The 26,720-nt window shown below is 42.0% G+C and overlaps 1 protein-coding gene across 1 annotated transcript in view; it reads right to left on the minus strand.

The window, feature by feature from the left end:
* The window catches only part of KCNH5 (potassium voltage-gated channel subfamily H member 5), a 234,939-nt gene that overhangs the window by 137,746 nt on the left and 70,473 nt on the right, over positions 1 to 26,720 (minus strand). Inside the window, exon 7 of the mRNA XM_067554914.1 lies at positions 18,602 to 19,031. Coding sequence (XP_067411015.1) covers positions 18,602 to 19,031 — 430 coding nt within the window. The remainder of the gene's footprint in view (positions 1 to 18,601; positions 19,032 to 26,720) is intronic.

A 26,720-nucleotide genomic window follows, 5' to 3' on the forward strand; every position in this document is an offset into this window, starting at 1 on the left:
TCCAGTGCTATGATTCTATGTTTGGCATTGGCAAAAAAATGCTGTGGTATCTGTGATGTCAAATGCTTCCTAAAATTGTAATCCTCCAAATAGATTAGATACCCTTTTTAGTGCAGCATAAACGATGCATTTCTGTCATGATCCCTGATGAACATTAAAGAAGTCCTGTCAGCGAGACAAGAATGTATTGGTTTTGAAATCCAGTCTAACGTACGACAAAATCATCTCTAATTCGGCATTATAAAACCCAATCTTCCAAGAGGAGACAGCTGAGTGATCTCATCATCCTCACTGCTTTCTGTGGCGACAATAAGGAAAGGGCAAATGTGCTTTCTTTAGAGAGCCACAGGAGATGAGGAGCAAAGCAGCACCAGCCACATGAGCCCCCCCATGGTCCCATAAGATGCTGCCAGGCAATCTTTATTTCACTTTTAATCAAGATCAGCATGCTGCAACATATGCTCTAGCTAGCTCCAGGGGTTGACACCTCCCCCCACTCACACACACCACACCTAGCAGATTACAGTCCCACAAGGATGTCATGCATGGGATCGAAACCCGACCAGATTTTTCCCTGAGGGCACTGTGCCATGCAGAGTGCATAGAAGGGAGAAAGGGTTCCTTAAACATTTGTTCCCCTCTTATTTCTCATCTTCTTCTAGTCCATCGGATCACGCCTCATTTCTCTCATGACCTATCTCCACCCACGCTTCATTATTTAGGTATCAGAGCCTTTAGCACTTTCAATAATTTCATACATAATGCTGATGCCAACAACCAAAAGCTTTTTCTGTGCTTCTTTTCTTCCTTTTCAGTGTCCTCTTTTTTTTTTTTTTTTTTAATCTAAGAGCTAATATGGAAAGTTCATGTCTGATTGAATATAACACTGCATTTCCTTTGGCAAAGGTGGACTGTAAATTCAGGCAGAAAATGTCTGCACTAATGACAGTCATGGTAGTAACTAGAAGAAAGCTGGAAATAACAACATTGCCATTGCTATCTATGCTTGAGTAAAAAGGTCAAGTGGCTAAGGCACCAATAGCCTGTAAATCTGAAGATCTCAGTTCTAGTCTCAACTCTGCCACTAAGCTACTAAGGGCTTGGGAATGTCATTTACTCTCTCTATATCTCAATTTCCTCTTCTATAAAGATGGCACTAGTGGTATCTGCTTGCCTTTGTAAAATGCTTATAAATCTATGGACAAAAATATACTGTTGTTTCCCCCCTGAATAACAACAATGGGAAATCTGTGATAATATCTTTACTATATAAAGGAGTTAACATTTATTCCCATGTCATTCTAACACCCCATGAAAAAAATGATGTCTGTGTGCTGTACATATGTAGAAAGGGGTGGTGGGATTTTCAGAAACACATGAATTAGCAGTACAAATTCCACTGATTTTCAATTGATCATATGCACCTAATTCACTTGGCTGCTCCTACCCATGCACCTTAGATGCAGAAAGTGTTTCCTTCATTACAGCATCAATCCAGGATGCGCTTCACCTTAAGCAACATTGAGGTCAGTGGAACTATTCATGTGCTTAAACTGAAACACATAATTAATGCCCTAATTCAGGAAAATATCCGCATTCAGAAAATATACTACTGATATGGTTAACTGCTTTTTTGAATGGGGATTGATGTAAAAATGTGCATAAGTGCTTTCCTGAATCAGGGCCTAAGTGCTTTTACTAGATCAGGACTATCTTTCTACCTTTTAGTCAATGCAGCAAATCGTCCAGCACATTTATATGAAATGATCAGTGTCTGTAGCTCTTCTGATGAGCAAGTGAACAGGCTTGTTTTGAATTCTATAGCCATTTAATTGAATTTTTAAAAATTATTTGCTTGTGATACTTGATGCGTTTTTGCTGTACTCAGTGATCACAATGGATCTTGGAAAAGCACTGAAATTCAAGTTTTAAAATGCAGTTATTATTTTATCTGTATAACACACATATACATACATATTATAGGCAGGGCTGGTAGCACAACGTATTACCAGGGTTGCCTCACATTTCCCATTAGGAGTCCCTGTTTTCCATCGCTTATACCCTTTGCCAAACTTTAACCATGTGGGCTGAAAATGTCTGTGCCACCTGCCTGCCTCAGGACGAATTTTTTTGTTGGAAAATTGAAGCCAAAATGATTCAGCCATTTCCGAGAATGAGGTTAGGGGGGAAATGCATTGTTTTGCCCACATTAAAAAATTTTTGGGTGACCTTTCCTTAAAAAAAGCTCTACCGCCCCCAGGCTTTGCACCAGGGACTTGAAATTCAGCAGGGTGGGGACAGAGTGACCTTTGTGTCAGGGATGAGTCTTTTCCAGTATCTGTGAAAATCTGCCAAAATTTGGTCAAGTTATAAGCCCTGGAAAAAATACGCAATTCACACATGTTCTGTAGAGACATCTTAGAGTTTAGCAGGTACATTCCCAAGATTCTCTCCGCAATGAGCAGGATCCAGCCCAAGATGGAACAGTCCTTTCCCTGCTCTGGACTGCGGTGAGCTGTGCTGAGTATGGGCACTAGAACTGAAAGCAGGAAGCCTGTGTGTCCTGTGCTCTCAATGACCCTGCTAGGCCCATGCAATGTGGAGGAAGAAGCTGACTGATTCCAATGCAGAGGGGAGAAGAGCCAAACCCAGGACAGAGGTGGGGGGAGCAGAGGGACTAGGTTAAGACAACCTAGGGGGCAGAGGGTTGAACCCTGGGGGGTTGGACAACCTGGGGGATGGGGGAGTTGGACCCTGTGACTGAAAGTTGGAAGAGAGGGGAGAGGAAAACTGGGACTGGGAGTTTGGGTGGAGAGAGACTGGAACTGGCTGGGCAAAGAGATTGGGACAAGGAACCATGGCAGGACATCAAGATGGGATAAGGAGCCAGGGGAGGGAGATTGTGACTGGGAGGCAGTGGAAACAAGTAACATATGTGGAGGGAGAACTGGAGGCCAGAGTTGTGGAGAGAGATGTATGAGGAGCTAGAAGGGGGGAAAACAGGGACTGGCTAGATAAGAAGACTGGGATGTGGATGAGACGCCTGGGGAATGGAGACTGGGTCTGGCTAGATGAGGAGAATGCTACTGGGATGAGCAGATAGGGATGGGAAAGAGGTAGGTTAGATGAGAGACTGCAGAAGGATTCACACTTGGGGGGAAGGGACAGAAAAGCTTGTGCCCACTAGAGCACACTCCTCTCCAGAGCTTGGATTGGACCCAGAGTCTCACCATTCCCCAGCAAATAGCTGTGAAACCAACTGGCAAAGTACTCCTCCTTCTTCCAGTGCTGGTCTACACAGAGGATGACAACCTACTACTGCTATCAGTTACTTAGTTAGCTGGAGTGGTAGAGATCCGTGTCGTGGATCTAAAGGTTCCAACCCCACTGATGACCCATGTTGGTGTCAATGTGATGCCACATGATGGAATTTGCTTTTTCAAATTGCTTATTTTAAAAACCTAGGAAATTGCGCACAAAAAGTGTTAAAGGAACATTTTTAATGTTGCCAACTCAAGCACTGAAAAACTGGGAAATTCCAGAATTAAGGTTGCCCTCATGGCTCAAGTCTGCTGTATCTAAAAACATAATAAAGAACTAAAGAGTGGGGGAAAAAGATATAAGCACAATAAACATAACCAGGGTGCTGAGTGCACATGGTTTGTTAGTTCCAGTTCTGTTTGTTTGGGTTGTTATTTATGTGGGGAGCAGAGGGGGAAAGAAATGTAATGGGGTATGTGGGGCAGAAAAGGGCCATTTTAACTTCAAAAATCACACCGAGTTTGTAGCCATTTTAGAATAGTCTTTTTTACTCAGAAACTGAGCATCTTTCCTTGAGAAGCAGCAAACCTGGAAGATTCCATTTGTATAGAGCTGTGTTTCAGAACAGTAACAAAATTTAAATCTAAAAAATGGCACCACAGAGCCTCCAGGTAATGCGAGCCATCTCAATGAGAAGTGATGTCACTTGTGACATCAGCAGCATGGAAGAATGTTTATAACCCATTTCCATCTTATTTTAATACTGGTTAAACATCAGTAGCAGGATAGTCCAAAATTCCATTTTAATTTTCCCAACAAATTTCAAAAGAAATGAAAACATTTTATTCCGCTCAAAAATGTGAAGGTTTTCTTTCTAACAACAAAATCCGAAATGAAACGAACACATAAGTGCTTATTTGCTTTCATTTCAAATTTTAAACTATCGTGTTGGTTTTTTGCTTACTTTTACTATTCTTTCTTTGTTCGTTTTTTTAAAAGTGATAGAGAATGGAGGTTTCCCCATTCTTTCTCTCTCCTTAACTTTTATTTAAATTTTCCCTCTATTTTTCCAATGGACAAAGTGGGGAAAAATGAGTAACTTGAGGGAAAAGTTTTAAAAAACATTTCAAAAGACTGAAGTGGAAAAAAAAAAAAACCTAAAAAATTCTAAAGAAATTTAAAATTGAGAACATTTTCATTTAAAAAATTCTACCCAACCAAATTTTTTCCACAAAAAAATTCAGTTAGGATGAATGCCATTTTTCACTGAGGGGAAAAAAAAGATCTTTTGAATGAAAAGTTTTAATTTGACATATTCTACTCAGAATTTCATTGTGTAACCTAGAGCACACTGGATCCAAGCACCGCCATCTTTATAGAAGTCCAAATCCACATTCACTGACTCCAGTGAAATCTTATATAAACATTAAAGAATGTGGGTATAACCTAGCAGTCCTTATACTAGGGCAAATCTCACACTGAACGTTTGTTTTAAAACTGAACGTCACATTTCATCTTTTGGTTCCTAAATCTACTTGAATGAAAGGAAGCGTTTTCAGGTACAGCAGAACTCGTGCAGACTTTCATCCTCAGAAAGGTAGAGGACACAAGTCCCTATAATACAGATGTATTCCACAGACATTAAATATCCCCCACTGCAAACATGTACTTAGCTGCTAACTCATGAGATGTGAAAGATGAATAAATCTTAAAGAATATTTAATTGTATAGAAGAAATTAATTTTGTTAGCTATATGACCCGTCCGTGCCTAGGGTAGCCCAACTGAAAGTGCCAAGATCAGGGCAGGCTGCAAAAGAAGAGGAGATTCTCCCAAGCTGGTGGCTAACATTGCAGTTAGATTCACCAACCAGTCACAAACAGTGCTTCTGATCTCCCACACTGGTTATCAAGAAACTAAAAACAAGAAGTTACAAAGCCCCCTTTATTGCATTTCAGTCTCTGGCCCCCAATTAACAACTAGGTCCAGTAAAGAAATAAGTTATTAAAACTCTATTCCCTTTACCAAAAATGTTCTCCTGATCTCCAAAGGGTCAGCCACATTACCAGGCCAATGTACGTTTAGATCTTACCCAAAACACCACGCTGCCAGCCAATCCTATAGTAATTAAAGGTTTATAATGAAGGAAAGAAACAAATAAGAAGACAGTTGTTAAATGATTAAAGCAATCAGATACATGCAAATGACTTCAAATTCCATATATATCATTTTCTTAGCAGAACTGTGGAGTTTGCAGGTTTGTACAGTCCCTCCAGAGTACATCCAGTACCTGGATGGGTCTCAGTCCTTTGTTTCACAGCTTCAGTCATAAAAGAGTTGATCCTGAAGACAAGATGGAGATAGTGCAGCTGCATTTTATAGTTTCTGCCATGAGGCTTGTACTTCCTTTGTCCCAAACACAGCCACAGAGCACATAGCGTCAGAAACCCTCAGAGTCCCCTGTCCATAGGAATGTTCCTACATGTCTTGGTGACTCATAAGGTGAAACCCCTGGATTCATGAATCTTTCACTGGATTCGTTGTACACTTGAGTTCCCTTGATGGGCCATTAAGCAGGCTTAGTGCTGCTGCCATCTTGTCTGGAGGTGTCACATTGAGGAAACCTGATACGGGTTGTGGTGTGGACATTAAATGCAATAGGATTCTTCATATTTTACAGTGTACGTATAAGCATCTTCTAGCCAAAGAACATTAGGTCTCTTTATAAACATTAAACACTGCATGACAACAATGTCACTGCATGACAACAATGTGATTAACTTGCAGTGCTTCTATACTGCACTGTTCCCTCCCGTTGGGCAGGAACTTTATTTCCTATTGTCAAACTAACGTGACAAAGCTCTTCCTCTACCTTGGTGGGTAAAGCGCTTCCTTCTAGTGGTAGGTCAGGGAACTGCTTCACTCTTTAGTGTTCTTCCACCCTCTAGTGGGGAGGGAGGGTAATACAGCCTCTCTAAGATGGCTGCTTCCTGCTGGCTCCTGTTCCTGTCTCTGGTTCTCACAGGCCCTTGTCTCTTCGCTGGGGCTCTTGACCATCCAGTGAATGGCTGGTAGAGGGTGGGGGTGGCCTGGTCCCACCTCGACACTGGGCCCCAACCCAGGGACCCTACAAGCAGCAGCCTCATGCTGTGGCTTCAGAAAAGCTGCTAGCTTCCCGGGGTTACTTCTCCACGCCCCTTGACTTAATGTCCATACCCTGCCCAGACAGGGGCCCTTCCTGGTCTCCTTTCCAGGGAAGGCTCTTGACCTCGGACAGCCCCACTGGGCGAGGTAGTGCCCAAAACAAAGGTCCAGTTCAATCTTTCCTTTCTGGCAGGCTCTGGGAAAAGTCCTTTTCCCTCTTGCAGTCTTTGTACCGGCAGGGTTCTCTCCTGCCAGCGGTCTGCTCCTTCTCCTAAACCTTCCTGGCTCTTGACAGCGTCATGCCGGCTCACTCTCTGGGAGCTCACCTCACTCCCACAACACCAACCACACCCTTTCTCTGTAGGGAAGGCTTTTTAACAAGTTCTGGGCGGCGCCTTGATTGGCTCCAGGTGTATTAACTAACCTGGAGTAACCCCTCGTCAGCTACCATGGGAAAAGGCACTTACTGATCCTGGGGCTGATATATCGGCCTTCTAGCACTCTCCATGGCCCACTTAATCGCCAGACACACTTTTTCGACCACTGCGTACCTCTGCTCTCTGGGGAGGAGCTTCCTGCTGAGATACAGGATCAGGTACTCCTGGCCACCAATTAGTTGTGTGAGTGCAGCCCCTAGCCCTGTCTCTGAGGCATCCGTTTGGAGGATGAAGTCCTTCTCAAAGTCTGGGGTTATCAGCACTGGGTGGCTACAAAGGGCTGACCTTAGGTCCAGGAATGCTTTTTCAGCCGTGACGGTCCACTTCACTATATCCGGACCCCAAGCTTTGATTAGGTCAGTCGAGGGCCCTGCTCTAGCAGCAAAATGGGTAATAAACCTCCTATAATACCCCAGCACTCTCCGATAGCCATCCAGTCTGACCCTGTCACACTAATTAGTCATTTTCAGATGTTTAAGCCTCTCCAGACATACAAAGGTGTCACTTTTTCCTCTAGTTCTGACATTTAACAAAGGACAAAATCTAGACAAGGGGAAATATCTTGATTTAAATGAAAGGTCAGCATTTCCTTAGGGCAGGGGCGCTCTAGTTTTTTTTTCATATTCTGTCTTGCTTCTTAAATCCAGCTCTCTGGGATCCCAACTCTCCTCCCAACCCCAATTCCATACTGTGGAAACTAGAGTTCTTTGTTGCAGAAAAAATGAGCTCAGTATATTAAGGAGACAAGATGAAAATGTCTGTTTGCAAACTGAAATGCACATCTAACATGCGCACAAAGTGGGAACCTGCTGACAGTGTGTCATGTACATTTCACTGTAAGGCCCCAACGCTGCCATAAGCTCTATGTGGACACACCTTTGCACTCACACAGGGACCTACTTATTTTGATGGGGCTCAGCAGAGAGTCCACCCACACAGAACTCCATGCAGGATCAAGGCTTAAATCACTGATTTTACTGTTTGACTTAATGAAGTGACCTGCAACTAAATTTGTAAATTATCGTCAGCTAAATGATCTAATATCTTGGTGATACCACAGGATTTGCTTACCCACCTCACATAATACCCCAGGTCTTTTGCAGTCTACATGGATTAATTAAAACCCTTGCTTACTGAGAAATAGAAATGTTCTAAGTATCCTGGGAAAATGTGAGCACTGCTCTCAGATCATTTATAGGATGGATATTTCATATTGCATAATCCGTAAATGCCTAGCGGTTCCCCCATACACATTTGGGCATCTTTTTTTTTTTTTTTTAAATCTATGACTAAGCAATTTTCAGTCATTTTCAATAGCATTAGGCAGTAACAGCTAAATACCATTTCTTCACTCTTTCCTCTCCTATTCTCTGCTCCCTCCAGAGACTCCAAATCCATTTAAATGAATCAAGCCAACAATAATAGAAGTAAAGCATATATAAACTGCTCGAGATATAACTTCACAAGAATGCCACTAACACTTCCCAAAGAGGCTGTGTTATAGTGTAAAGCTGTTTGTATTAGAGGCACATATGTTTTTTCTACAAACTAGCTGCCTGAATATTTTTAAAACTGCCACCATTTCAGAACACAAGCAAAACAATGAGAACATGCCCACAATACTTCTGTCAAGAAAATCCATCATATCCTCTCCAATCTTTATGGATTGAAGACTCTCGAAAGAGTGATGCATGATTTGATTCTTTTATTTCAATTCTTCTGACTTTAGAAATAATTTAGGCTACTAGTTCTTTTAGAGTTTGACTCTTCCCTCAACATCTCGAGAAGAATTCCATATAAAATAATATGGTACGTTTAGAAAACATTGAATATGCAAAGTTGAAAACTGCCCTGAAACCACGCTTCCATCTGGAAGTTACCTGCTATTGCTACAGGTAACTGCTGAGATCACTATAATTGAAAGAAATTAGAGGGGGAAAAAACAGCTCTAGTTTTTCAGCTTGTCTACTTTGTGCATTTCACAGCACTTCGCATATAGACCAGTGATTCTCCATCTTTTGCATACCAGAAATTCCCAGAGACCCTCTCCCAACTCCCATTCAGCAATACAAGATGCGCAGCAAGTGGTTGCAAGGAGGTCAAGACCTGTGAAGATGAAAATCTCTTGTCCAGTTAGTTTGATATTTACATATAGACTATATTTTTTCCAAGTAGAGTCAGTCAGTTACCCTAGTGTTCGTATGGATCTTTCATGAAAGAAACGGGGGAGAGAACAATGTTTAAAAAATATAAAAATATGGTTGTGAAACAACAAAGGAAGAAGGAGATTCAGAGGCACATGTTGCACCAGGAACTACATTTAGATTTGTTTTTGTTTAATTGACTAGGATTCAAGTTGATGATGGGTAAAATTTCAAAGATCCCTAAGTGACTTAAGACACTAAGTCCCATTTTCAAAAGTGATTTAGGGACTCAGAAGATTAAATTTCATTGAAAGTCAGTAACAGTTAGGCTCTTAAGTAATGTAGCCACTTGTGAAAAGAAATAGTTTCCCAAGTAGAGCTGGATGATATTTTTCAATCAAAACCTTTTTTGGTAAAAAATGCAGATTTGGCAACACCAAAACATTTTGCAAATTTGTGTTCATTTTGCTGAGTTGTTTTGGTCAAAAAAAATTTAAAAAATAAAAAAAAACAACTTTATTTCAACATTTTCAAAGCATTTTGAGTTTTTTGGTTCAAAATGACTTTTCAAGATTCCCTATAATTTTACTAAAAATAAATAAAATACATGTTTTTAAATGGTTGAAATTTAAACAAAACATTTTGATGAAACAAAATATTTCTTTAAACCCAAAATGATTTTTTCTCCAACTTTCCAATTTTAAAATGACTTTTCAGAATTGCCAGCGAACTAAAAAAATCCATTATTCACCCAGCTCTATTTCCAAGTGACCTATGTGCTTTTGAAAATTTTACCCAGTATCCCTTTAAAGCTCTAGAAAGTCAAGAAATATTATGGTTGGGGGGAGGGGGGAAATGCAACTGTGCCTCTGCCTTCTAGCAAAGCAGGGACAGGTTTACAAACTAATCTTCAGAGAGCTTTATGGAAGGGGGGGGAGCAGTTCTCACACCAAGGGGCACGGTTTGCCAATAAGGGGGTGTGGCTATACGCCAGGAGCAGATTCTCAAAGATATTTAGGCGCCTAACTATATAAATAGATGCCTAGCGGGATTTTGAAAAGATTCCTCACTATCCTGGGCTGGTATTTTGAAAAAATCTCAGTAGGGGCCGATCTGCATTGTTTGGCACCAAGAGACCTTTAAAAATCTGCCTGCAGGTGCCTAGCACACAGGACGCTCTTTGCAGCATATGTCTGAGAACACATGTTGCTTCCCTTACCAAGGAGAGCACGCCTCACTGTGTGACTAAGGGCTCTGATGCGCGACACATGGATGAAACCAGCCCCGGACTACCCCAGAGCTGCTCCTCCCATTGAAGACAGGACTCCACTGAAGATGGCCAATGCAATCTTGCTTAACACAAGCAAGGTCTGTCAGCAGCACAACAAGGCAATCAAACCAAATGCCAGTACATGACTGATTTCAACTGCCCAGTCATCAGTACGTTTTTACATTTGCGGTCACCAATTCAGTTCATGGCCTGGTTCGAAAAGATCAGAATTGGTGTGTTTTATAGAGACTCATGCTGGCAGAAACCCTGACATTGCCCAACACGAGAAGGCCTCTCTCGCCCCAGTAATCAAAGCAGTGGGCAGCGTTGGTTCCTTACAAGACTCCACGCTACCCTTCTGTGCCCTGATAGCAGTGGCCCGCAATGCCTTCTTTCCCTTTCATCCCACTATACCCATTATCTCTGATTGAGGCCTAGTGGCAGTGATTCATGTATCTCATGTCCAGGCTGGTCAAACTGCAGCCTGCACTACGGGGCACTGACCGTAAATAACACTTAGAAGCAGCAGATAGAGAAGCATGCAGCATTCAGCCCTCTAAGGGTGGCTAATCAACATGAATCCATGACTCTGTCTTGCAAGGCAACACAATTCCTAGTCCAGAGAGAGGGCCTTATCCTCTATCTTATCTAGGCTCATCTCTCCCTGCTCTCTACCAGGTCTGCTGTAGTAGCAATGCTTTAGGTGAATGAATCCACTTTTGAATGTGCAATGGTTGGGAGCAGAAGGGTCTGCGATTACAAAAGTGACTTCTCACGGTTATCAGGCTAAGCCCAAATCTCACCAAGCAGGCTCCTGCTTAAGCCAGCTAGAAATACATTCAAAACTGCTCTCCTGGAAAACCCAGTGGCCCTGATCCCCACAAGAAATCAGCTTAAAAGGAAGTGGAAAGAGAGTCCTTCCCTGAAGAGGAAGCAGACGTGTCTTAGTTTGTAGAGTACTCATTACACATAGCACTAAAATCTGTCTAAGACACCCCCGTCACCCAAACTCCAGTCCTGTGATTTATCAGAAGGCCACCACTACAACAGGCTTCACTGCACACATAACTTGTCTGGCCGTTTTTAGAAAGCACCATGCCTCTGAAACATTTCACCAGGGCAGAGCTTAGTCCTTCAACGTATCCTTTTCTGGGAGAATTCTGTGCTGATGTCAGGGACTCAGACAGGCACAAGCACAGTGCAGGAAAGCTACTGGTGGTGCAAGCTCCCTCAGACAGCTCTGCCAATGCACTTCAATCCCTAGTTCAAGAAGCAGAGCAGGATCTCTGAATTGTATTCAAGAAACTGCTAGGAAAGGAGGCCTGCTATAATGCCAGCCTACACGCCACTCCCTTAAAGGGACAGGTTTGCAGACCAGCCCTCCAGCCATTAGCTCATATGCCTCAGTCCATGTGCAGGTCACATTTTTGTGTGCTATGAATAAGATACATTTTAACAGCAGCAGCTAGAGCTATCTGGCCGTTCACACTGCTCTTGTTTAAAGCAAAGGGCTCAACCTTTCCCACCCACTGGCCCTGTACTTCCAAGGGGCTCGAAGGATATGTCTATGCTGCATTGTAAACCTGGGCTCACAGCAGGTTTGAGTCCAAACTTCCCTATCTTCCACACACACACCTTTCTGACTCAGGTCAACAAGCACTCAGGAGTTGGGTCCTAGCCCAAGTCCTGCTGTGACTCAAGTCCCAGCCCCGTTCTTTTGCAGCGTGGACTCAGCTCAAGCCACAGTCCTGAGTCACACAGTCTGCATAGTGCAGTATGGATGCAGTAGCACAGTGGTCAGACCCGGGTCCAGCAATTGTAAACCCAGATTTAAAATGTAGTTTGAAGGCTTGGAAACATGGAGTCCACAAAGGCAGGTCCCACAGACTCGGGTTTACAATGCCATTTAGACATTCCCAAAGGAGCCAGGGAGAGTTAAACATGAGGCCTTCACTGACTCTGGAGAGGTCAAAGCTTCCTACTGCCCCAGGAGGGGAAGACCAGGGAGGGTCGAAAGGACTCATGTCCCTCCCACTTCTCCCATTCCTGATGGGAGAAGCAGAAGGACTAACACAGGACTAACCCTTGTAAGAGACAGTAGAGCCCTTAAGAGTGCTATATTTTATTCATAGTTAGATATACAATCCAGCACATTCCTGTGGCCATAAAACTTCCTCTTGCGCGTGCCCTTGCAAGCCTGCTATTTGTTGCTGTGCAAAGTCTGATTTAATCTCCATTGCTGGTAATGATTTTTGCTGGGAGCTGCTCTATTACATATATTTTCATAGGGATTAAAACTAAATCCTATAGACCTTTTGGGACTGCATGCCTGAAGATCTGCCAGACAAATTCCGGCCTCCAATTAATGCACACACTGTTAAATTGGTGCACAGATTTTGCCATTGCTTAACCCATCTGCTAGATAACCCTGCATGGTTCACGCACACAGCACCCAAGTGGCTGATTACAGTATGCCGAAAATGAACTGACTGATGTCACTTGAACAATAAAAGAATACACTGGAATGAAGAATTATTTACTGGCTTTTAGCAATAATAAGTCGTATCTTAGCCCTGGAAGCAGACCCTGTCACACTGCCGAACAAGGGATCTGAACCTGAGAAAAAGCAAACATGGTACCTCGGAAGTAGAGCTGCAACCTTCATTAGGTCCTGTTTCAGCACAGTTCACTCACAGCTCATTAGGAAGGGCTCTTTTACAAGGAAAGGTGTATCCGATGAGAACGCCTGACCCACTTTCAGCAACAAATATCATGTTAAGTTTCTCTCTAGGTTGTAAAACTAAAACAGGGGAAGGTTACTGAAACGAAAGCCTCCCATCAACAGTAACAAGGCTGAATCATAATTATAGTAAATGCTTATGTTTTCACTGTTTCTCATCTACAGATGCCAGGCATTGCACTGTATATGTTTAATGTCAAAAGAATTGTCATCATTTTGACCTTTGCAGGCAGATAGCAACTCATATGATAATACTCTGTAACTACACTTTGTGAAAAGTGCTGCAGTAACTACTAAAAATGAGCACAGCTTCTGGAGAAGGAGGTTTACAATCTCATAAATTACGATGAGCCATCACAAAACTAGTTTGAATTAGCAAACTTTGCCCTCTGCAATTAAAACCCAGCAATTCTTTTAAGGATGATTCAATGTAAAAAAACAAAAGAACTCAAAACAGCAAAAAAAACCACCTACTTTTTACTCTACAAGGAAGCCTGTGCTACGTGTTACAATACCCACTCAGCGCTAGAATGGCCAAACAGAACTTTGAGGCTCTTCGGAAGGCTAAGGAAAAACAAGAAATTCCTTTGGGGTTTTTCATATTCAGAGATAGAGCAGACACGGTTAAATACTCCACATTCATTGTCTCAGGCGTCTTCAATAACATGGTTACGATCTTCCATTTACTGACGGAAACACTGCAGCACTGAAATTCCTGCAGAGAGGCAAATGTTGAACTTCAGTGCAGCCCAGTTGAGATGTTCATGTGTCTGTGAAACAGTGGGCCGGACCGTGGGCTCCTGATGACCATACGTCCACCAGGAGCAAGGCACAGCCTACTCCCACCCACCAGCGCAATGCCAAGAGGCCCAGAAGTATCACCCCAGTGGAGAGGAGTGGTTCGTAGACCTGTGGAGAAGGCAGAAAGGGAGGCAGGGGGCAGGGCCATACAACGGCACAAGCATCCCAAACTCTGTGGGGAAATCCATGGGCCAACCCCCTCCAAGCTACTTCACAGGCCCTTGGCAGAACAGCTCCCTCAAAAGCCATTTGTTTTCTCCCTGCCCACACCACGCACTCAACCCACTCAGTGGGGATGCTCTGAGAGTTCATGCCAATAAAGGCAGCAGTGATACCTAAGGGGTTTCCAGGGGACGGTGTCACAGACAGCCAAGCAGCCATCCCTCCCATCACACCCCTTGATCTGCAGAGGCTTCTGCAGGCTGGTGGGCAGGAAGGATACCATGCTGGCTCTCCTCCCATTTCATCCACAGCTGCCATGTTCCAGAACAGGAGGGAGCATGGGATGGTTTTCTTGGTGCTGGAGGGACATATGGATTTGGTTACTCCCAGTGTTCCCAACGTACACCACCTTGTTTTCTCTCCTTTTTTTACCCAAATCACTTCCATCCTCCAATCCATCTCCTTCCTGAGCCTGTCCCTTCACTGATGGTGGGCTCTGTACCCATGGTGCCTTTCCCACCAGAGCAGAGCAGAACCAAGCACTGATCAGAAGAGCACTAGCATGTGTTGTGCGGAGACAGGAGCTGATCAGTGCGTGCCTGTCCAGATCTGGCCATGTATTTCAGACAGAGCTGAACTGCGATTCAGAGAGAGGAGGTAAGTGGCAGTTTCCATAGCTCTCCCTCTGTCTGTCTTAGGCACTTCTATGGCCCCTATCAATCTAGAATCTGAGCGCCCCACAGGTTTTAATGTATTTATCCTCACAGCGCCCCTGGGAGGTAGAGAAGTGCTATTATCCCCATTTCACAGATGGAGAGCTGAGGCAGAGAGACTACAGTCACACAGGAAGTCTGTGGAAGAGCCAGGAACTGAACCCAGGATCTCCCAAGTCTCAGGTTAGTGCCCTAACCAAGGACCATCCTTTCACTGCTGGCAGCAAAGTAGACAGTAGGAGTAAAGCATTGTGCTGAATCTTTGTCCCTAATCCTCCTCCTCCTCCCTGTTCTTCCCAGTGCTCTTTTCTGCTTTCTGATAGCTCTTCTGCTTTCTGCCTGCAACCCCACCTTCCTACATCCTCCTCCTTCCCCTCAATCCTTTGCTCCTCTCCCTCACTATTGTTCTTTCTTCTCAGAGCCTCTCCTGTCAAAATGAAAGTCACCTGATCTGATAAGTTTCACATTCCTGGTCACACACCTCAGGCTCATTCCCCAGCATGTTCAATGGTGTGAAACTGACCAAACCCATTCAGTTACTCTATGAAGTCAACTGCAGACCTAGTATAACAGGGACTTAATAGGAGGAAATCACAAAGGGGGAAACTGGAACATATAATGGGAGAGCATAAGTTGCCAGGAGATAATGGGAGGCTTGTGAGAAAGGTCCTTCATGCACAATAAGATACTGCTGCTTCAGGCAAGAGACTTGACAAACAGACCCACTCCCTCCAATCTGTGAAGTAGAGGAGATGCAATGACCTAATCAAAGCAAAATGAGCGATAATAAATTGAATTCTCAGTGCACTTTCAGCCTCCATAAACAACAAAAACAAAATACACATGAGTGAAGTTTGTCAGCGCTGCATCAGAGTCACAGGTGCCTTACAAAAAAAAGCAGCACCGTTTATTATAGTTTATCTTTTAAAAGTGTCAGATGCAACAACAAAATTTTTTTTAACTTAGCATTAAACACCAAGATGGGCTGAGTAAGTCAAAGAGAAATCCAAAGTATGTTCTGTGAGCATGGAGTATAATTGTTAAAAGCTCTCTCTCCTGAAAGAGGAAAGGTGATATCTCTCAGAAAGACTAAACAACCTGCCGACCTGTGTCCCCAATGAACAGTCACATGACCAAAGGTCTGTCAAATGCACAGCCAACCACATTCATGTTGTTTTTCCACAGGACAATTTATGCTGTCAGCCGCACAGCCTTAATGCTTCATTAGTTATTAAATGTATTCTATTTTGTAATGCTGGCCATTCATGTAATCTCTCCAGATACACCTTCCTCCTCCAGATAACTTCTCCATTAAAAATAGCAAACTTCTGGCTTGCACAAGAAGTCACTGCTTTTTGATAATACAGCAAAAAATTTCTTCAATAGCTGAAGATTGCATGCGTAGGCAATTGGGATTGTGATGAATTACTATCTCTGTTTCCAATTCTAAGCTTAAGACATTTATTTGGCAGTTAGAAAAATGTTGCCAATATCAACTACTGGTATTAGCAAACATTTATATGATTAGCACTATAGTTTAGAGGCTCTCAAAGGAAAAAGTTCCTTTCTGCTTATTACAGCTTCTCCTGCATGCTTTCATCCTTGGATAGCTCCTTTTTGGTTTTCCACAGTCAGATTGTCAGTGATATGCACACTCAAATACACACACACAATCCAGCAGGCCTAATTAGTGCACTCAAATACCATGACTGCAAAGCACAAGCCTGGTATTTGTTAGCAGGCATGGCTAGTTAGCCATCTAACTAGCCATGTAAGCAATCAAGTGAGCCATTTATTTTATTTAGTTGTAAGTGTACAATGCACTCACAATTATGATACCTGCATGCACAAATTAGGCCCACACAATTGGGCATGTACATTTATACAGGCCCATCTTTGATAATCAGATCCTCTAGCATTCACTATTAAATCCGCAAAAGACACTAACTTTTAAGTCTAAACTACTGATTTATTTCTAAAATAGAGGTAAAAAATTAGGTTTTGCTCCCTTTACCTCTCTTCTATGGGCAAAATCCTGTTCACCTTACTCACATGAGTAGCCACACCAATACAATGGGATTACACACTTGAAAAAGGCAGGTAGGATTTGGCCCCCTTGTAGTTTATTCTCTTTACATGCAGATTTTCAGGCTCTGTCCCACTTCACCCTAATCCCTACAAATCCAGTCACCAATTCCCATTGATAATTCTGCAGGCATAGTTTTGAGTTTCTGGTAAAATGGTGATGTGCCCAGCCTGTGTGTCACTTTGATAACACTTTGGATGACTATCAATATCAGCCTCTGGATGGGCAAAGATTTTGTCAATATCAAACCTTTGGTTCCTGCATGTATCTTTTATATCTCTGGCACTGTTTCAGAGAAGAATGTAGCAACAATATGTCCAGTTGCAGGAAATGCAAAGAAGGTGACAAGCTCCATTTCCCCCTCTTTTTACTACTGCTCTTGTCCTGCCCCAGGTCATTTAATGATGATGTTAAATTCCCTGTATAAATCCCTTCCTCTGCCCAACATTAGAGCGCTCCAGAAAAAAGCAAAGACAATAAGATTATTGCAATATTTAAGATGCTGTAAAACCTTCCATTGTCCCAATACTCAGACGTCTGCATATACAATCAAGCAGCATGGACAAAAGATGTGCAGCTAATCACCAGCTGTATATTTTCTAGGTTATATACACAGTAGCTCAATAATAATCTACCTTTTGGGAGTTGATTTTTATAACTTGCATTATGTAAAAGACTCTTTACAAGCAAATTTTTTGACACCACTGTAGGAATGCAGTCAGATTGCTGATCCCCCAAATTTAAAAACAAATTCAATGTATTAAATATAGTAAATATGTTTAATAATCTGAGGCGCTTTAAGAAAATTGCTTTTTACAGTTCAATATTTTGCAAAAATGGACCTAAAGTGTTGGCTGAGATTAGCAAAGAGATTATGCAGATCCTAATTTGAAAGGTTTTGTTTGCATCCTTATTACATAATCACTTAGTGGTTGTACAAAGCTTGGACAATGTAAAGCATCAATAGAAGTACCAAGTATTATAATTATTAAACAGTAAAATATCTGCCTCTTTCCTCACCTTATATTAATATTTTTACATTTTTCAACAGCCGCTTGCTATCATTTACCAGTTACTCAAACAATGCTATATATTGAAGATGTTTCTTCACCAAAAGAGCTGCCCAGTGCTTTTGCCTAGACAGTATAAAATAAGAAATAATCCTTTGTACTATCATTTTAAAGCCATTTTAGAGGAGCTGCAAAACAGCAGGAAACTAAGAAAAGATACAATACAGAGTCTTGCAATGATCTCCTCCACTCCAGCTTCCATGGTGACAAAAGTTACCATTCTCAGGAGATAAAAATAGAGCTTATAGTAAAACCAAGCCAATGTAATAAAAAGCACAACCACCTTACACAAACATCACACTTTCTGAAAACCAGGTAGGACACAGTGAAGAGAGGGATTTCTTTAATACTATGAGTTAATTTTAGCTGAGCACCATGAGTGTGTGTGTGCAAATTCTAACCAAATTCAAATAAAGACATTTAAACTGTACTCAAAATGATCTTAAAAATGCAAAGAAATCCTAGCTTCAATATACAACTGTGATCACACTTAAGCCCTACACTATATCTTGGAATCTAATCATGAGCTTCAACAATAAAATTGTTCAATTTTTCAGTTGTGGTTTCAGCTTTATTCCCTGGTTATTTATCTGCAATGGAAGATGCTAAAAGACACTGTATGTGTCAAGAGCGCTGATGCCAAGCATAGGATACTGAAAATGCAACTAATTATAACGGTACAACAATCCAATGCATATGGTTTAAAAATTTTTATTTAATAGTGTACTAATGCAAAGATCTACATGCAAAATAAAATAAATTGATTCTACTTACAGCCAACCATCATCATGGCCACCGAAAAAATCTTCTCTCCATCTGTGGTTGGAGCTATGTTTCCAAATCCTATTGTTGTAAGGCTTGTCATGGTAAAGTAGAGAGATGATATATACAATGAGTCTTTGCTGGGGCCTCCTTCCCACTGCCCTGAGCCGCTGGTATTGTACCGATAGGGTGCCCCTATACTCAACGCCAACTGGTAGAGCCAGCTGTCTGTTTTGATTGTATTAGTGACTTCATCTATAACTTCATAGTCCCCAATGCTGTACCATATACAGGCTAGCCAGTGGGCCACTAGTCCAAACACACAGACCAACAGCACTAGTACTGCAGCACCATATTCCAGATAATGGTCCAATTTCCTGGCAACACGACCAAGTCGTAGAAGTCGCACCACTTTTAAGGAACTGAAGAGACTGCTGATCCCCTAGAAAAGAATAAGTTCCATTACATCATCAGAAATATGATATTGACTAAAATAGCATGTAATACAGCAACTCCCATGTTTGATCTAAGTAACCTTCATTAAATATTTCTCTGTAATGTTCTAGACAACAAAAAATTGTAAACTCACAAAAATCTCAGTAGGCTACCTCAAGTTGTGTGCTTACTAGACAAGCCAGTGAGCTAGGTCATGCTAGATCTCTTATGGGCACTGAAATAGCATTAGGGAGTCCAAGAGCAAATAAGAAACACCAGGTATGTTTAATATGCGTGGCCAAGGGACCAATCCTTTATCATTTTAAAGTCAATGGGAGGTTTAGTATGAATTTCAGTGGGAGTGGGAACAGATCCATAATTAAATACACAATCAAGAAGGAAGGAGTCTTCTCTGAGTTTATCGAAGAACTGCACCCACAGCAGGCGAGTAAACAGGAACACAGAATTGCCATACCGGATCAACCAATGGACCACCTGGTCCAATATCCTGTAGCCAGTACCAGATGCTTCAGAGGAAGGTGCAAGAAAACTTGTAAAGGACAGCCATGGAATAACTTGCACACAGGGGAAACTTCTGCCTTACTACCAATGAGTGGCAGGCTAACATCCTGAACCAGGGGGTTTACAACCCTTATTTTTTTAGTCATATCCAATGTAATGTGGATGTCCTCATTATCCATATAGTTAGATCACTAATCCTGAGGGTGGGATACTTACCTAAGAACTGACAGCCATTTATCCTATTTACTGGGTATTATATATACCACAAGCCACTAGTCAGAAATGTATATGAGAGATAATGTACTTGCTGGTCAACAGACATTGTAGATATTTCCCTATAGCAATTTTTCTTTTACTCAAGAAAAGTACAAATAAATGGAAGCACGAATACTTAGGGAACAGAAGCATAGAGAAATATTTAAAAAGCAATAGAAACATTTGGGAAGGAGCAGAAAGTATGCATATTCCCCTGAACGCAATTATGATTCACAATGATTTTAATGGAAGTTATACATGGAGAATAGAAGAAAAATAAGCTCCCAATTTATTGTAATCCCATGATATAACTAACTTCTGCATTAAATTAATTAGTGATTCAAAACAGAAACTGTAAGAAAGGAAGATTTCTAATATAAAATATTAAGAAACCACAGACATTTAATTTAAAATAGAAATTAAGACATAGAAAGCAATGAGGCAAACATTTTAAGTTTCTGTGCCAAGATTAAATTGCCCTTTTCTATGCATCATTATCGAGTTAGTCTAGTCAAAACATTAGCTAATTATATTATCAAACTGTAAAATACTGGAATTCCTGGAGTTATTTTCAGCATCAAAAAAACCTTAATCCCCTGATGCATCTATGTTTCCTATCATACACAGTATTTGAATGGTGACCTACAGCTGATGTTTCTAGATTCAATACATTAGACAAATGTCTTGTTTTTCAAATCCAGTCACTTTGTTTCAGATCACAACATCCTTAAATGGAAGATCTGTAACTGCACTGGAGTGCATACAATGACTGAGACTAATAAAGGACGTGGAATCTCCCAATTTTGATTACTATAGTCTGCATTTAGGTTCTCTTAATTTTACACAAGGTATTCTTACTCTGATTTCCAACTGAGCAGATGCCTGTTAGTTTGCTCTGTAATACAGGGGGTCATTGGGCCATGACACATTGTGAACCTCAAGCAAAAACCACTGAAGTCAAAGGAGAAGACTCCTACTGACTTCATTGGGCACCCGAATACAGTTTAAGAGACACACAAAGCAAAACCCCAACACCCCTACCAAAAGAAAAAGAGGAGTATATTCTTATAATTCATCCATGGTGTCACTCCACTGAAGTCAGCACTTTACAAATTAAGGGCCTGATCCTGAAAGGTCCAAGGCCTCTTTCTGTGAAATCAGTGGAAGAAAAGATAAGAATGGGAGAAAATCCCTGCAGGATAGGGCCCTGTAGTGGAGAGGGGACACCATTTGCCTGGTTCCCTCATGCGGCCAGAGATGTTTCCACAGCACCCTGTCTGCCCCTTCTCATCAGGGCCCCTTAGGAGTGCCATATAGCCTCTCTTAGAGTAACCATCAACCTCCCCTGAAACTGGGTCAGTAGCCCAAAGTCCTCAGCGTCTCAAACACAAGGTCCATCATAGCAACTCCATAGTTCATACTTGTCCCCAAAGCTCCTGCTGACCACCTTAGCTTTTATTCTGTCCAACAGACGTCTAGCCTGCCAGTTCTGCCTTCCTTCCTCTGTCAGTGCACGCAATGTTCTGAGAGGGAAGGCAGCATATATAGTCCTCTCCTTCTCAGGTCACCTCCTGATTGGCCAGGAGGAGAGCCCCGCCCCAGCCTGTATTATAGGGCTCCTGATTCCCAAGGCGTTAAACTAACAGTCTTCCCATCTCACTGTTAGCTGCCTGGAACCACCTCCTCTCTCTGTTTCAGCCAGTTTCCGAGCCTGTGCTCACACCAATATTCCTGGGATGGAGTCTTCTGCCCCCCTCCTCACCCAGGCTAAAAGGGCCAGGCCACCCCACTATAGGCTCCAATACCTCTGTCAAGTAGGTATGTATTATTCCCCTTTTACATATGGAGAAACTGAATCAAAGATTCAGTCTGAGGAGTCACTGTCCAGCTGGGATTAAAACTCTAAAGTTTCTTATAATTATTTATTATTGTATTATTGTAGTGCCCAGGAGCCCTAGTCATTGACCAGGATCCCATTGTGCTAGGTGCTGTACAAACACAGAACAAAAAAAGACAGTCCCTGTCTCAGAGAGCTTATAGTTTGGCTCATCACCCTATGGTCACACTCAATGTTTTCTCTTTCTAAATTATAAAGATAGGCTAGCACCAGTACAACAAACCTCAAAAATAACATTTAACTACAAGTCGGGGAGAAAGTTTGTGTTAGAAATTATACCCTTTCATACAAACATACATAATGATTACCTTTTATTTCGTATCACTGACACAGGATCTATTTATCATACCATAAAATAAAGGGGAGCAGTCAGTTTTAACTGCTATTGATATATGCCTTACCTGAAATAGTACTACTGTGAAATTTGTTTAAATGGCCTGCTAGTCTGCAAACCAATTTAGTTGGATCAATTGCTTTTAAGGCCAGTAAAAAGAGATTTACAGTCTGCTTAAATTGAAAAGAAGGTGAGCAGTTTAAAAAGTCTTTTCCACAAAACACTGTACCAAGTCCCCAGTTCAACAAAGCACTTACACACATACTTTAAGTGTGTGAGTCATCTTATTGAAATCAGAGGGATTACTCATGTGTTTAAGTACAGTGCTGGGCCTGAATGGGTGCTTTGGTGCTTTCTCTGACACAAAATATTTCCCGAGGATAATGATGCAACTGGTAGATTGTTCACACAGAGCTTTGCCAAAGATTCAGTAGAGATAGAATTAATTGGGGCAACTGGATTTTAGCATCAAATTCATGCCATAAAGAGTATAGGTTAACACAGATTTTTTTTTAATCCAATAGTTTGCAAATTGTTTTTATGTTCATTCTCTTTTCAGGTGGCAGGCTGTATTTATATTCTATTATGGTAACTTGCGGATCATGTAAAAAAATCTATGTTAGAAATCCAACACTATTTTAAAGGGGGTGTGCTAGTTTGGCCCCAACAACCTCAAGAACTGTGGGAGCAGAAAGGTGATTTAGAACAACTTGACTAGGAAAGGTATGGCTCTCGTCCAATTTTCTCATAGTATCTTTTAGATCAGTGTTTCCCAACCAGTGTGCCGAGGCCTGAGAAGGTGTGCATGGAATTTTTTGAAAAACTACTTGAAGAGTTCTGGATTGGCTCATGAATATTCATGTGTTCACTTGGGGACTATATGGTGGTGTGCCTCAAAATAATTAAAGGTATCAAGGTGTGCCACAGCAGAGAAAAGTTAGGGAATCACTACTTTAGATCTTGTAAAATTCATCCTTGACATTGAAGATCGAGCCACCCAAGAGGATAATTTGTCATTACATTAACATATCTGGGCAGAAAGTCAATTCAACCAAATGTTTGCAATATCTCACAGACTACATGTTCTCTGCTTGAGGACATCAGATTGTATCATGAGCATGAACACAATTCGAAACCACATCTCACAAAATGAAAGGGTTGTGGCCAGGGTATTAAATCATGTCACAATCAGACGAGAACATCTTCTCATGTCACAGCTTGTCTGGTCTTCAGAATTCTCCTAATTGAAAAGCTGTTTATGCAGAAAAGCCCATTTCATTTGCAGAGATTTGGAAGTATTAAAACCAAAAGTAATATTCAAAATCTGTTTACGATTTTCTTGTTTTAAAAAGTTCAGGGTATGATCCAAAGCCCACTGAAGTCAACTGAAAGACTGCCATTGACTTCAATAGTCACTGAATCAGAAAATAAAAGAAAATAAAAATTATCAAATGATAAGCCAGACATTTACAGGGGAAAAAAGCAAGGTATGCTAAAGTTTAATAGCTCCTTTACTACATATGCTGTTGTCTGATGACTGCATAGAGATTTGTGTTTGCTCCAGTTTATTTAAATTCACATTTTAAAAAAGATACCAGTGGCTAGAAAATGGGAAAGTCCTGTCATTATTCTCACTTGAAATTATTGTGAAGTCTTCACTCTCCTGATATTCAGAATCTGGTCAATTGTTGCTCCACCTGCAACGTCATCTTTAGTCAATATTGAGCCCTTGACCCTTCATTGTGGTTTTAAGTCCTTGTGTGGTATGCAGACTTGGTTGCTTTACAAACTACTTTCTGACAATAGAAAGAGATCACGTGTATGCTGATTCCTTCAGATCTGTCAGCAACTTTGGTACCGCTTACAACAAGGAGTCAGGGATAATCTTGAAGTCCTACACAGGGATAGATGTAGCTGAATGGCACAGTTAATTTATTCTGGAGAGAACACAGCAAGTAGCACTGGGCATTTGCTCTTCTGATCTATGGGCTCTTGTGATGAGTACAACATGTTTTTGATCTAGTAACCTTTCTATTAAATAAGCATGTGAAGCCATTAGGGGATATAGTGGGGCTGGCTGTGGTGTCTTCTAAATAGTCAGATAGTAGCAGTTTTCCTTCAGTACTTTGCAAGAAGAGCATTTGAAATGAAGGGTCCTCAACTCTGGAATTCATTTACCCACTCTTGGTTAAACGAAGCCCATATTTGTTGACTTGGGTATATTGCAAAGTCTATTTTCTCAAATTTTCTTGAAGTGGCAGGTTGAACAAGGAGACTTAGTCTAGACCGATTGAGTGAGAAAGTATTTATCTTGTTGAATTATAGGCTGGACTTGTATTAATGTTGCCCAACACTTCCTATTATAAAGACCCTGATTTCAGTTGCTTATAACTTTGCCAAACTTTAGCCATTTGGTTCAAATTTTCCATTGGGGGTATCTGTCTCAGGATGAAAAAAAAATTCAGCCAACACAATTTGGCCTTTTCTGAGAATGAGACTGGGGGGAAATACTTTGTTTTGCCTATATTAAAAAATTGTTGGCAACCTTTTTTTAAAAAAGCTCTACCACCCTCATTCTTTGGATCAGAACTTGACATTTGATGGGAGGAAGCAGGGGATCTGTGTCAGGAATGTGCCTTTTCTTTTCCCAGTGAAAATCCACCCAAATTTAGTGAAAGTTATGAGACATTGAGAAATCACAGCTTCCACGTGCTCAGGGGAGTCTCCTTAGATTTTAGCAGCTGAATTCCCCAAAGATTCAATTCACACTGGGCATGCTCCAGGGCATGACTTTCTCTGCAATTATAGCTCTGGGCTGCTACAGGATGCACTGGGTCAGGGTATGTGAAATGAGAGCAGGAAAATTGTCTCTCCTGTGCTCTGAGTTCAGGTGCTCTCCCTGATGGGTTCAGGAAGTACAGAGGAGGAAGGAAGCTGCCTGATTTAAACACAAAAAAGTCAAGGGCCAGACCTGGAGAGGGGTGGGAGGACTAGCTTGGAACAAGGAACCTAAGGGGTAGAGAATAGAACTGGAGTCTGGCAGGGGTGGGGTGACACTGGGTCTGAGAGTTGGGGTGTGGAAGGAAACTGGGACAGGATACCAGGGAGGGAAATGGGAGGGTGAGGAACTGGAAGGTGGGGGGAAACTGAGATTGGATGAAGAACAGGGAGGAGACTTGGGCTGGATGAGCAAAGAAACTGGGATTAAGAGTGAGGGGGAATGCTGAGATTGGATGAGGATCCCAGGAGATTGGGACTGAGAGACAGTGGGGACAGGGAACATCGGCTGGGGGTGGGGGAGTGGAGGAGATTGACAAATTAGATGAGTTGTGGGGGGGGGGCTGGGACTGGCTGATCAAGGAAACTGAGAACAAGGAACTGGGGTGTTGAAGTTGGAATGGCTAGGGAAGGAGACTAGGACTGAGGCAGGGAACCCAGAGGGGGTGACACTAGGCCTACATGGCCAAGGAAACTGGGACCGGGATGAGAAGCCTGAGGAGCGGAGACTACAGCTGGCTAGAGGAGAGGATTTGGACTCATGCCCCATTCGCTACATGCACAGCTTCTGCAGCAAATGAAACCACGTGTCCTATAGATAAGTCTCTTTCACTTCACAATCCTGATTCATCCCCAGAACAGTTCCATCCTGTGCCTAAATGAGGCAAGGGTCCTGTGGAAAAAAAGAGTATGTAATCATGTAATTAAAAACTGAATCATAATGCATATACACAAGGAAGCTGATCTGAAGCACAGGCAACCTTAATTCTGGCATTCCCTAACTTTTGAATGCTTGACTTAGCAACCTGAATAATGTTCCTCTAACATAGTTCTTTGTGTTTTTATATATATATACACACACACACACACACACACATCTCATACGCACACACGTGTGCGCACACACCTACACACAGTCATACACAGGAAATAAGCACCTAAGATCTCCAAACAGTACACAGCTGTGCAGTGAGAAACAAGCACTGCATCATGACATATAAACTGTTTGAAATTTTATAAGCAAATCGCTCCCAAAAGAAAATTCAAGCTGAGCTACTTAAATAGAGTTTAGGCTTAAAATCTCTGGTTAACTTCTTAATGCTTCTTTTCTGAAGTTAATGTTAAGATAAATCTTCCAACACATCACATATGCTTACAGGCCTTTTTTAAGTAATCAATGAATAACTCCTGGGGAAATTCTGCACCACTACACATGCATGAACATAATTCATGTCCCCCACAGATTTTTTTTCTCTGCAGATTCTACTGGAGAGGCGCTACAGTTACATATTTCATCCACCAGGGGTTGCTGTGGCACAAAAAAAGAGAACACCAAGCTGGCAGAGAGAAGGCGTTCATCACAGCAGGGCCGGGTGAGGAGGCATACAACGGACACAGCGGGACTGCTGGGGGGGTCACAGGCTGGGGTTCAGAAAGGCTAGTAAGGGGAACAGACTGGAGCACAGGTTCAGGAGCTAGTGGGGTGACAGCACTGAGCCAGGGCTGAATGGGAGGGGGCTGCAGGGCTACATGGAGCAACGGGGAAGGGGGAATGCAGGATCACATGAGGACACCTGGGGAAGGAGGAGGATCATGAGAACTACAGACCAGTCAGCCTCACCTCAGTCACCGAAAAAATCATGGAGCAGGTCTTCAAAGGATCCATTTTGAAGCACTTGGAGAAGAGGAAG

The sequence above is a fragment of the Emydura macquarii genome, unplaced genomic scaffold, assembly GCF_026122565.2.
Source record: "Emydura macquarii macquarii isolate MOO-44397 ecotype Brisbane River unplaced genomic scaffold, CSIRO-AGI_Emac_v2 contig_1551, whole genome shotgun sequence".
In the NCBI taxonomy this organism is placed as follows: Eukaryota; Metazoa; Chordata; order Testudines; family Chelidae; genus Emydura; species Emydura macquarii.